This window comes from Vespula pensylvanica, chromosome 11 (genome assembly GCF_014466175.1).
Source record: "Vespula pensylvanica isolate Volc-1 chromosome 11, ASM1446617v1, whole genome shotgun sequence".
NCBI lineage: Eukaryota > Metazoa > Arthropoda > Insecta > Hymenoptera > Vespidae > Vespula > Vespula pensylvanica.
The window spans coordinates 1,524,107-1,537,175 of NC_057695.1; the positions used below are offsets into that span (position 1 = coordinate 1,524,107).

At 36.5% G+C, this 13,069-nt stretch overlaps 1 protein-coding gene across 6 annotated transcripts; it reads right to left on the minus strand.

Moving 5' to 3' along the window:
* Positions 1–256: 256 nt before the first annotated feature.
* LOC122633050 (histone-lysine N-methyltransferase ash1) lies at positions 257–11,999 on the minus strand. 6 transcript variants are annotated; one of them, XM_043820528.1, is made up of 15 exons: positions 11,487–11,999; positions 11,243–11,325; positions 10,633–10,998; positions 10,310–10,524; positions 10,053–10,175; positions 6,395–9,975; positions 5,968–6,300; positions 5,585–5,865; positions 5,002–5,498; positions 4,432–4,853; positions 4,028–4,354; positions 3,751–3,923; positions 3,444–3,610; positions 3,140–3,346; positions 257–3,064 (listed from the first exon to the last, which is right to left on the minus strand). In XM_043820528.1, the coding sequence occupies exons 3-15, from the start codon at positions 10,802–10,804 to the stop codon at positions 2,906–2,908; spliced, it is 6,657 nt and encodes a 2,218-aa protein (XP_043676463.1). In that variant the 5' UTR covers positions 10,805–10,998; positions 11,243–11,325; positions 11,487–11,999; the 3' UTR covers positions 257–2,905. The 6 variants fall into 6 exon arrangements, with proteins under 6 accessions (XP_043676463.1, XP_043676464.1, XP_043676461.1 ...); XM_043820529.1 differs by lacking the exon at positions 11,243–11,325 and having other exon boundaries at positions 11,788–11,999; XM_043820526.1 differs by lacking the exon at positions 11,243–11,325.
* Between the last annotated feature and the right edge of the window lie 1,070 nt (positions 12,000–13,069).

Sequence of the window (13,069 nt, forward strand, 5' to 3'; positions counted from 1 at the left end):
AAAAAAAAATCATAATCGTCGTCTTTCAATCTCTTTTCTTTACGCGTGATCCTTGGTGTCTCCGATTCTATGCAAAGTGATAGTAGACGAAAACAATAGAAGTACAATTTTTTTTATTTGAGCAATCTTTACATTTATGTATACGTTTTTACAATAATTTCAATTTCTTGTAAAAGACGACGTTTGATTAAAATTGCAATAATCAAAGGAAAGGAGTAAAATTTTCGAATAAAACGCATGTGTGTGGACAGTATAATTCGATTTTTATGTATATATTTATCTTTTTCAGAAAGAAATACAGTAATCTGTACATATTCTACTTATACAATTTAAAGAGTTGCCGCTGTAATCATCGCGAAATTTGTATGTATGATTTCAATTAAATATTCGATCATCTGAGGAGTAAAAAGTATAAAGTTTATTACGATTTGTAGATTAACGACAAATACGTTTTTATTTTAATCGAGATTACTTTGTTTGTCTCCATGGGCTTTATTAAATCTTTTCGCATATTTTCAAGATTTATTAGAAACATTTCGATCGACATAATTTAGACGTAAGACGAAAAACATATTGGGCGAGATAAACGATTACGTGTTTTTAGTTATAGCCACTAATATGCAAGTATTTTTGTAATATTATAAAGCATAAGAGTAGATACTTCGTTGATTTTTATTATGCGCTAATACGAAAATTTGTATAATTTCGAAACGATTGCATTTAGATATGCAATCGAAAAAAAAGAATATACGCGCAAACGATTAGAAAACGATCCTTAATTTAGAGGTATCTACTCGCGTACAATTATAGACTTACATATTTCATTATGTTTGACGACGTATTTTATTTACGTTTATAGAATGGATGTAATTGGTAGACAATGAATATTTGAAGGACACTTAGTATAAAAGTTATATAATACAAGTTTATATATTTTAATATATCAGTGTCTTGTATATTGTGATAACATAATAAACGTCATGGTATTATCTGTGTTTATATATATAGCAATAATGAAAGCATTCCAGAAAGCCTAAATACACATATTGTGCAGAGATATTATGCTTCCAAACGATGATCCATGTTATACAATTATGATCATGTAAGTGCATTGTATAGTTTATACGATATTAACTGTTGAATTGTGAGCGATATATCTATTTTAAAAAGGAAACCAAAATATCTGTCATGGATAATAGCTCGTCCGTCTGTATATTATATGTTATTATTTAGACTTTTTAAGCTTTCTTAGATATCCAATGTTTAATAAAATCACCACTCGCTAAACTAATTTAGTATCCGTGATACCTCCACCCTTGTTAGTTCCTCCTCTTATATAAATATTTTTCTTTAAATATCCTCCTACTAACAATATAATATAAAAATTCATTGATTATAAATGTAAAACAAATCATTATGTTAAAATATATTTAATATACTTTGTTAATCGACCAATCTATATATATTTTAAGAAATGCACACAATTCGCACCAAATACTTTCGCCTTACGTCAGCTTAGATGAAATGATTAATTTAATGAAAATAGAAGTATATCAGGTAATACACTACAATTAAAATATAAAATAAATCTTACGCATATTAAGTGCATATGCATATTAAATACATTAATACAACATGATTACCATACTTTTTAATGCAGCAATAAATAGTAAGTTGTGTTTGTGTGCATGCAGCAGCTGGTGTCCATGTCTGTATCGCGCGCGCGTGTGTGTTTGTGCTTATACAGTCACCTTGACGCGTATACTGTATGTATATATGTGTATGTGTTGTGTGTATACATATATATATATATATATATGTTGTGTATGTATATTTATTTACAATTTAATTCATAGCAATGTTTAAACACTCTTGAGTTTTAATAACTCACACAGATAAATTAAATACATTAGTCAAACTTGCTCTATTAATTGAAAAACCTACTATACACTTAATTCAAATGACACTGGATTTTATGAAAAATATAATATTACTTTTGTGCAATAAATTGTCACACATTCTTTCTCTTCTTTTCCTTCTATTAATCTACATGTTCATTATTTTCGTTTGTTCCTTCGTATGATCTCTTTCTTTGTGTAATTCATTATTTGTACATTTAACTACATCAACTATGAAAGGATTTACAAATGATTCTATACAATTTTTCAATATTAAAGTAGCCTGCTACACCCAGATAGAGAATAACGTTTCTTTTGCTTTATATGCATTTGAAATCGTATATCTTTAGATAATTTTTTTTTATATGAAAATCACCACTAGTAAGTCAAAACAGTTACAAACTGTACCCGATATACTATTTGGGATTTTATTTTATAAATAATTAACGACTATTTTCTCACTGAAACTCGAATCAGAACTGATATTCTTGCATCAGTATGCCAGCATATTATGCCAGATTTAATTGGCAAAATTAAAGCCAATCTCTCGTTACGATTATTTTCGAAGAAATTCTCATAAAAAAGTACTATACAAAGATTCGAAAGTGTCAGTGAAAATACAGTCCTTCACATAAAAATACGAGAAAAACTGTAGAAAATTTTCGAGCAAAGTAAATTTTCTATAGTTTTTTTTATTTTTTTTTGTTTTTTTTTTTTTTTTTTTTATACACACGGAAACAATATATAAAAACATCTTAATTCATGTAATTTATCCAGGAAATGTAATGCATGTCTACGTTTCCAATACAGATTATATGAATGGACGGGTTGTATGAAAAAGGAAACGCTTTTTCAACATTTTTTTTTTTTAAGAGAAGGACAAAATAGTACATTTACGTATTGCTGTTCCGAGTTATCTACTGATTAGCCAGTTTATCTACTTCAATCGTAGTAAAAGTTTGTTACCTACACATAACACAATATTATTGTTGTTGTATTATCCAATGTCACGGATTGAGTCCGATTGGTCTTTTACGATTTCGTCTGTTCCTTTCCAGAAGGAAGGATAAATCCAATGGATCTTTCTTGTTTGGCATTTTTTGCAACAAATTGATCAGAATGCTATTCAGTCTCTTTCTCTGTTCTTCTCTCTGTAAAAGGTTTATCTTTACAGAGCTTATTTTATGAGAGAAGGAAAACTTGAAAAGAATAGAATTGCAAGCTGTTATCGATTGGTTTACCTGAGCATAAGACGTAACGGTTGGCGTGATTGTTATAATTTCACTGGATCTCCGTCTAGTCTTGCTATTAGACGGTTTATCCTTATTATTTGCTTTTGTATTGTCGGTTGATTCTGCTTTGTGATGATGACTATCTGCATCTTGATTATTCTTTTTCTTATCTTTGTTAATTTTACTTCCAACGTTAATACCATCGAGACTGTGAGGCTAAAAACAATTAACATTAGATTTCCATTGATTCTTTCGACGTATCCTTTAACTAACGATTAATGAACTCTAATGCTACAAAGTATTATTGATTTACCAAGTATGTGCGATAATGTTTGATCCGTTGTGGAAATGTTTCAAATGCATAAGGTTTCGTGCACACTTGATGCCTGGCTCTTGCGACTTTCGTAAATAGACGTGCAGCACGATCAACGCGATACTCACAAACATAAGTATGCTCTGGTGTAGATCCGACTGGTCGGCCTATGTTCGTTATAAAATATTAAAATAAAAAGCGATAAAAAAAAGAAAGAAAGAAAAAAAAAATAATTCGCACATGTAAATATATATATATATACATATATATTATATCCGCCATTGATACCATGTAATTACTATAATACCTTTACAATAAGTATGTGGATCAAGGACCCAACAACGTTCGGCAACAAGATCACATGGAACTGCTTCGTACAACGGAGCGCATACTACTTCATTTTCATAAAACTTTCGAGTTGGTTCATGATAAGTTTCATGAGGTCTTAAATAATGATGACCAAACACAAACCTTTCTCCCCTGCAAGATAATATATTATATTATCGCAAATGTAATATTTCGTATGGCTCGATTTTTTTTTTTTTTTTTTTTCTTTTCACATTGAACGTTCGACGAAAACCTACTCGGTATTTTTCCAAAGTCGTTCAATTCTAAAAATATCCATCTGTTCGTAATCTGGCTTTTGAATAGTTTTATATGTATGTTTTTCAGGTGTATCTCTTAATACATATACTGTATCCCCTTGTCTAAGTTGTAGATCTCCTCGCAATAACGTTACGTAATGTTTCTTGCCTTCTTCTTCTTCCTCACCTTCCAATGGTATCTCTAGATCAACCGGTCTTGGCTGACATCTTTCGCACAAATAAGATTCAATGCTTGTATCAGCTTTGACACAATCGCAATGTTGCCAAACGAGACAACGCTCGCATTGAATCATTAGGCCTTCGTCCCTGAATATTAAATAAATTTGTGTAAGTAAATACGAAAAAGATTAGATCGTTCAAAGCATTTGTTTCCTCCACACTACCTATGCAGTCCACATATACATCTAATGACATCTTCTTCCCCAGCGGTAGATCCTCGCGGAGGTAAGAATCCTTGAGACGGAGGCGAACCCGTTGCTTCCGTGATAGCTTCTACAAAATCAGGTTTACTTCCCAAATATAATTTTCTAAGTCTTGCTGCCGCGATTCCAACTTCGGACGTTCTTCCAAAGAACCTGACATTGTTATCAAAAAGTCTGATCATATCTTGATCAAATTGTTCTGCGGTTTTATAATGACCAGTGCCGATACATTGATCTATAGTATTCAAATCTATAGGATCTGGTATTTTTTCGTAATAATCAGGCAATTTTCTTTTAGCAGGTAAATTCACAAATGGCGTGCACAATAATTGGCCATTTTCATCATTAGCGTTCGCTACTATAGAGTATAAATCTTTTAGCACCTATAAAGAAAAAAAAAAAAAAAAGAAAAAAAAAGAAAAAAAAAAGAAACAAAATAAAAAAAAAAAAAAGAACAAGAAAATATAAAAATTGTAGGTAAATACGATTGGTTTGTAGGTGTGTTTTAGAGTATAAAAAAAATGTATGAACCTTGGCTAACTTGGCAGTCTTATGCACTTCTGGATCATCCTGCGCTTGTGCGAGTCTTCGCGTACGTACGGTTCTTGCATTGGTATTCGTTAATGCCGTTAATTGAGAAAAGAATGCGTCCGATTGCGTCTTCGAATCGCCAGAATTTTTTTCCTTTATATTATGCGTACTACTACATTTTGTTTTACCATTTTGTACTTGCACTTGATTAATCGATGATTTAAGTCGTCTTACTTTCTCCAAGTTTCTTAACAGGAAGCAATGATGTTGCTGGGCGAAACAACGTTGTTGATGCGACATAGGTTTCAGCATAGGTGCATTAACGAGACTAGAATCGCCTACTTTACGCGATTTGCAAATTCCCTTAGAATTAGTGGATTGCACCGTGTTGGATTTACGAACATTTTTACGAGGTCTACCCACTGATCTTCTCTCTGCAGGTTCTATTTGAGGAGGAATCGAGGTAATAGTTCTTGGCACCCTTTGACTTTTCCCACCTGATGAAATGAAAAACAAAATATACGCATAAAGATATAGACACGACGTTTTCATCCTGATAAAGGAATGTCGGTATATCATATACCTATAACTCCTCTACACGCGCTACTACCGCATCTACATTGCTGACCTTCCGACGGATTAAAGAGAGCAAAGTTATAATCATATGTTAGTTCTTCCCCAGGTTTTATATCTCTGGACGCAAATAAAGCCATTCGCGGTAATCCATGTACGCTCCATTTTTGCATCTCGCAATTAGGTTCGCACGAATGATTAACAAACCTCCCATCGCCACCCATACGGTGACCATCGATTACCAAACCTCCGTCCAAATGTAAACAATAATGATGTGTATCATTGGCGTATCTAAATGAGGAACGAGCCAAGAAAAATTATTATTTCTTTTTTATAACACTAAACTTACAAAAAAAAAAAAAAAAAAAAAACTAAACAAAAGAAATAGAATACCTAGTCGCCATCCTGGATTTAAATTCTCGTTCCGAAACGACTTCACCGACATATTCCAGAATAAAATCTCCCGATTTAATGGACTGTTGGGTTCTCACACCCCAACCTTTGTCTTCGGTCATAAACCTCTGCAGTCCTGGTGCCCAGTCGTGTTTTTGAATTCGTTGATTTTCACATTTCTCGCCACAAGGACAGAATTGCGGTGAACATTCGCTAAATACCATACGATTAATGCAATCGTCGCCACAACCGCTTTCTGGTTTACACTCACAGGCTTGTGCCTCGTACAAAGTTGTTGGTTTGACATCGTAATAAACATTCGTTCTAATTTTCCTGCAATTCGGTGCATACGTATTACGAAACGTAAAAAACAAAAACAAAAAAAATGAACGCTCCGGATGCTACCTAAACAAAGCGTCCCACTTACTTGTAATTCCAAGATGGCACTAAATCTCTACCTGGTAGTCTTGAATGAGTATGTAACCACCATAAATCATATGGCAATTGAAATGGCATTTTTCGTTGACGTAAAAGTTTACCACATTGATACGAGGCAGGTAGTAAAGCAGATGAATGATCATTCGTATCACATAATAATTTATTCTTCCCAGAATTAGACTCGGTATTTGAGATCTTCTTGGGATCATCTTCCTTGGCGTATTCGGAAAAAATGCCTGCCTGCAAATAGCGTTTTTTCCATCTAGATTGTTTCTTTCTGGTGTGCGGTATACTCGATTGTTTCCCAGTTTCATGCTCATCGCTAGTTACATCACTGCCAGGAAGAACATCGCTTTCGGTATCATAGCCCGCGCCTCGTAGACGTTTCGCATTCCTCAATGTTAAATTACATGGACTAGCTGATCCTCTTCTCTTCTTATGATTATTATTGAAACAACTAGATAACTCCATCTTTACATTAGCATGAGCATTTGCACGTTCTAACTTTTTTAAATTTTCTTCGTTGAGTTCTGCTATTCTTTGATTTTGAGTATATCTTTCAAGAGATTCTTCCAACGACGCATTCTCGTCATAAATTCTACAATCTTGAAGTTTTTCAAACTTGACTGGATATATCTTATCGGAAGGAGTACTACTGTCGGATTCAACGAGGTCTTTACGTACTCTCAATTGTCCTGGACAAGAGTCTAATATCTCATCAGAACCGCTATGACTGGACGTCATATTGCGTCCCGAATTAGAATCCTCGAAATCTTTGACTTCTATGTGACTCTGTGATTTAACATTATTTCCACTTTTGACCTTGACGTCATCCTCAATCGTAACATCATCCGAAATTTTGTCATTCGACAGAGGTACTTTATTATCCACCTTACTTTCTTGCACATCTCCTTCCATACAATCTTGATCCTTAGGCGTCGCATTACTTTCGGGTACAACAGTTCCCTTTTTTATCATGGTCGTTTCACTATTCGTAAATATTTTCTTTTTCTTCTTCTTTAACGTCGGAAAACCTGTACGATTGATGGTCTTACGCCTTCGGATTTTTTTCTTGGTAAGAAGCAACGCCGCAGAAGGATTTACTGGATTTGGAACGTTCAATGCGTTGTCTTGTTTAATCTTCTTTTCAAGCCCACCCTCTTGCGCGTCACCATTCTCAGTTATATTCTCCTCCGTATCAACTTTTATTTGTTTTTCTAAGTGGTCGTTATCGATCGACGAATCAATTTTTTCCACTTTATCCGCTTGGTTTTTATCAGCTTTTACAATTTTTTCTGCCACTACTTTGTCCGACTTGCTCGATTTATCTGCATGATTTTTCAAGTTTTTCTCGTTCGTAGATTTCTCTGATTTGTCAATTTTCTCGAATAACCCGTGATTTTCGGACGACAACTTCGTAACCGTGACTCTGAGATCTTTTACAATCTTCTTCTTTCTTCGAGGTTGTACTTCCAATTGATTTAACGGTTTATCTTCTAAAGATTCGCCAGAATTGTTTCCTTGCTTTTCAGGTACTGCATTTTCACTATCTCTAAGTCTCTTTTTGGGCGTAATTACGACATTCTCGTCATGAACGGAAGACGCCGAGCTGCCACCATACCTATTTATAGTAGCTTCGATCGCTTCCTCTATATGGCTTTCGGTCGAATTGGATTCATTCGGATTAGTATCGGTACAACTAGCGTTTGAACTCTGGGAGCTATGCGGACTAGACACGTGATAATGCCTTTTTTTTAATGGCAATCTTTGTTCATTTGGATTAGAATTTGTACTCGTGTTTGTATTGCTCTTTGAATCCGAGTTCAAAAGTACTTTTTCCTTCTTCAAGCGTCTTTTCAACTTCTGTTCGTCGTTCGAACTAACGTCACCTTTCCTTTTCTTTGTGAGCTTCTTCACTCGAAAGATTTGTGGTAACTCCGTGTGATTAGAATTATTGTTATTTCTGCCTAAACTACAAGATCTAGTAAACTCCTCGATTAGCTTTTCTAATTCCTGTATGATACATGGGTCGATACGGATCGGATTTTTCGGTGGCATTAACAATCGCCGGCGATGTTTATGATGGTGGTGCTTGTGACAATGAGTGTGTATCGGTTGCGTCGCTTTGTCGCACTTGTTAGATACATTCTCTACGTTTTCCGTCTTCAATACTTCTCCGATAGGTAAGGATATCAACGTCTGGACACCAACTCCATTGGTTTCGAACGTTGAATTACTCTTTTTGTTACATTTGTTTTCTTTTAAAACGCGCCGCGTAGTAGTGGCTTGCGGAACGGGTTTCTTCAACGAGCTTTGCTTTCTCGTTGTACTCGCGTTGTTTCTATTTTCCTTGGAGCTTCTTTTATTGGGATGCAAAGTTTTTTGTTCGCTCGCGTTACGCTCGCAAGAAGATTGTTTCTGACGCGTTACCGGGTTCATGCCTTTGTTAGACGCGTTAGGTTTCTCCTGTTTTACCTTCTTATAAGCTTTGCTATCGCATTGTGTCGTTTCTCGCATAGCTTTGTTCGCTACCGTTCTGCTTAGGCACTTGACTCTAGCTGGCGATGCTTTTTCGTTTTTCTTACTAGCTTTCTCCTGTAAAACTTTCACTGTACTAGACCGTTTATTTGGGAAAGGCTTTTTATCTTTGACTCTTTTGATCACAGACGTGTCCTGTTGAGCAGCTGTCGTTGATTTTGGCAAGGGCTTGACCTTTCCTCTCTTTCCCGGAGTTACTTCCTTCTTGACAACCTTCTGCTGCAACTGAGTACTTTTTTTCTCGTGTTTCTCGACTTTCTCTATTTTCTCGGCGACTTCCGGCTTTAATCTGGGCCTTCCCGGGCCACGGGGTTGAGTGGACACGGTCTTTGCAGGCCTACCCGGTTTTCTCTTAGGCGGATACAATACTCTATCCACATTGACAGCTGGTTTCGGTACGATAGGCTGTACAGGCGATTGCGTGGGAACTGGCGGGCTAACAGGGCTAATCGCTAAATGCAAAGGACTATTATCCACGGATTGAATGCCTGAATCCGGTGAAACGTTCGATACGCAAGGATATTCCGTATCATTGAGTTTCTTCCCCAATTTGCTACGTCTTTTTCGAGGCTCTGACAAAAGTGCCGTTTTTTCAACGAATTGTTGTAAAAGCGTAGAACTATATACAGGTATAGGATTTTGATCACCGTTTTCACTAGTGTCCGAGTCTGCTCCTAACGACATACGTTCGATAGCTTTTGATACTAAACGACCACTTTCCGAGTCCTCGAATCCATCGAACGGAGCATCTTCGTGTTCTTGATCCGGTAAAATAGCTGCCAAATCTTCTTGATTTATTTCTTGAAGCGGCTGATGCTGCTGCTGATGCTGCTGTTGCTGCTGCTGCTGCTGCTGCTGTTGCTGCTGCTGCTGCTGCTGCTGCTGCTGCTGCTGCTGCTGTTGCTGCTGCTGCTGTTGCTGCTGCTGCTGCTGCTGCTGCTGCTGCTGCGATTGTTGAACGATCATTTGTTGCGTGTGTTGAAAATTCTGACTTGTCGACGAATCGGAATCATCGCTGCTGCATTCTGAAGACTGATCGCACGGAAGAACGGTATAATAAAAACAAAATCTACGTGTCAATCTAAATTGTCGCGTTATAAGAAACTTACTTTTACTCCACGACTCGTCGCTTTGATCTTTTTCGTCATATTTCTTCGATTTTTATCATATTTAATTTTATCGATATCTTCCTTTTTCGGACCCTTCATGGTGATCTTTAGTTTAAGCGCTCCCTACAAGATAAACCTTTCTTATACGATATAATTACAAATAATAAACATAGATCTGATTTTATACTTATTATCTTGTCGACTTGTTTCTTCCAAGTTTCTTTACAATACACGGAATTATACAGTTTTACGCGTACCGATTCAAAATTTGTTTCTTGGATCGAAAATCTTTGCTCGCTATGTTCAGATGTACAATCTGAATTAGATCCCGTGTCTTCCCCTTCTTCTTCCTCTCCGCTACTTTCGTCGTCGGATTCTGAATTTGAATCTGAATAAGAACAGCTACCCTCGGTTCCGCCAGAACTTTCCTCGTCGGAATCAGAATCTTCTTCGGAATCAATCGAGTCAGTTCCTAAGGGAAAAGCACGCGATAAGCTTACGCGTCTAACCAGTCTACGAATAAATTTACTCGCCGTATCGAAGCCTATAAAAACTAAACAATGAGATCTTATCGTAGTACCATTAGTTCCATTAGCAGGATCCCAGCTACCTCCACCTTTTATGGCATCCATATCAACCGTCGAAGGAAGTTCTCTCTCCTGTTCTCCATCGTTTTCTTCCCAATTCCAATTCTGTAATTCTAATTCTGAAGGATGATGGATAACAGAACTCCATCCTGAATCACCAGACATTTTTCAGCTTATCTGACATCCAGGGAGAATAGAATAGAATACCATTCCTTATGTTTTGCTTCGACCATTAAGCCCGGTTAGTATCACATTTTCGAATTTTGAAATATTAGACGTTCGCTGGAGGAGTATCGTACAGAGTTCTTTTCTACATGTCGATACGTTTCTTTTTCAAAGATGCACTGGGAAGAGGAATACTGAAAGTCAAACACATCGATTATAAATACAAAAGTAAACATTGACCGCACGATCGTTCCACTGTTTATACGGGCAAGATTATCCATAAACACACAATTTTCCACAAATATTTGATACAAGCAAATGACGGGACACAGTTGTTATCCCTTGTCGTTGTTCTTACATGAAATTTCTCAACACTTGAATAAATAGATCACACATATTCATAGACAAACGCATTTATAATAATTCTGAAATAATTACAATTCCATGAGAGTCCAAACGATGAGACAAACTTGGAAACAAAACCGAGACTCGTTTATGCCATTTGTCATCGAAATTCATGACTAAAAAAATGAACGAGAGATAAACGGTAACCGACTTTTTCGTTTTAACGTGACCGAATTAAAAAACATAAGGCGCATTATGAGAACGGTTATGGGACAGGTCGGAAGCAATCGCTGACCGAACGTTAGCGACGTTAAATGGATCCCACGAAATGATCTACCTGGCCGGATGAGCGTCCTTTAAACGTAAAAATCGACGACCGATCGTGGATATCCGAAAAATCGGCAAGGAAACGGACAGCTGTTTGTGGGGTGTTGCGCCAGGTGCGTTGTGCCGGATTTGGCGCGAAACGTCTCTGAGGAAGGAACAGAAACGGCTAAACCATTGCGAGAGTCATCGGTCTCGAACGATCGCACACCTGTCGTATTATACTTTTTCCTTCGATCAATGAAAAATTGTCTCGTCGTTCGCGATAAACACGATTAGAAAGTTTTGATGTTTACGTCGCGATGCGTGCTCACAAAATGGCGTTTATATCCAAGAGAGACGTCCACCCGCTGATTTAATCCGCGAAGATTCCCGCTATTTCGCGTTCTCGCATAGAAATTTATTCATTCGAATATTCCTTCGTAGATCCTGACGCTCATACCGATCACTTCACCGATCCTGGATTCGTTCTTCTTGCCGAAATACATATATTTTTTGTGAAATAATCGAATACACGGCGCGTATCGCGTACCTTGATCGGTGCGTTGCTGACCCCTCGCCACGGCAAATTTCGAAACTATCCTTTCATTCGATGCCATCGATAACATCGGTAATACAGAATCATCCAATTCTTTTTTGGCCTCGTCTCCAAGTATGACCAACGAGCGACTTTACCGTTGACTTTTTTCTTTTTCCTTTCTTTCTCCAATTTTTGCCTCGTAATTTCAACTTCCTCGAGAAGGTTCTCTCTCATTGGTCGATCCTTCGATTCAATGCCCCGTAACTCTTGACTTACGATTTGGATTTTCTTCGGTTTTCATCCTAATTACGTTTCTATGCATCTTATTCGATAATATCGTTTACGATATTTTCTTTTTCTCAAGATTTCCATTCAGAATCCAAACTGTTCAGATGTTCTCAGTTAAGGAATTATTACAGATAATCGTTTCTCCTTCTTAATCCTTAAGAGGTTACAACTCGAAAGTCGTCAAACGTAATACGTTACTTATCCTACCGTTTTATTATTGTATAAACGTATTACAATAGTAAGTAGGCGTAAGTACAGTAAAGCTAAGGGTCAAAAGGTTTATTCGTATACGGTACACGCAGGTAGAAATATGCGAACAAAGAGAAATGAAGGTTTTCACAAATCCTATTAAATCGTTGTAAACCAGGTATGCTGGTAAATTTTTAATTACCAAATTTAATATGTATGTATATACGCGTGTGTGTGCACGTATGCGAAGGTAACATCTTAAATGTCGCTTATGTATACAAATCATCTCTTATAACGCGATACATCGTATTTTTAGTAGCCGTTTGTTTTTCTCTTTTTTTTTTTTTCTTTTTTTTTTTTTCAGACAAGGCAGGACAAAATCACGGTCGGTGCACTTTCGGTCGAAGGAGCGTGTATGAAACGTGATTAATTAGAGCATTACTAATTAACTTTGTAAATCTCTACACGCAGGAAACTCCGATAGAAGGCATAATCGCGGAACTCGCTAAATATGCTCGAAAGTTCTTTAGTTATAACTCTCGTTACACGAGCGTTGAAAGCTGTTTCCTGCTATTCACCGGTAAAGGAGAGAACTTAAT

What these genes read in the sequence shown, in the direction of transcription:
- LOC122633050 (XM_043820529.1), bottom strand. Translation starts at nt 10,804, where the DNA reads ATGTCTGGTGATTCAGGATGGAGTTCTGTTATCCATCATCCTTCAGAA. An exon ending in AAGAAACAAATTTTGAATCG is followed by an intron (nt 10,176 to 10,309) that starts GTACGCGTAAAA and finishes TTTATCTTGTAG; the next exon opens with GGAGCGCTTAAACTAAAGAT. An exon ending in AAATCCAGGATGGCGACTAG is followed by an intron (nt 5,866 to 5,967) that starts GTATTCTATTTC and finishes TTCCTCATTTAG; the next exon opens with ATACGCCAATGATACACATC.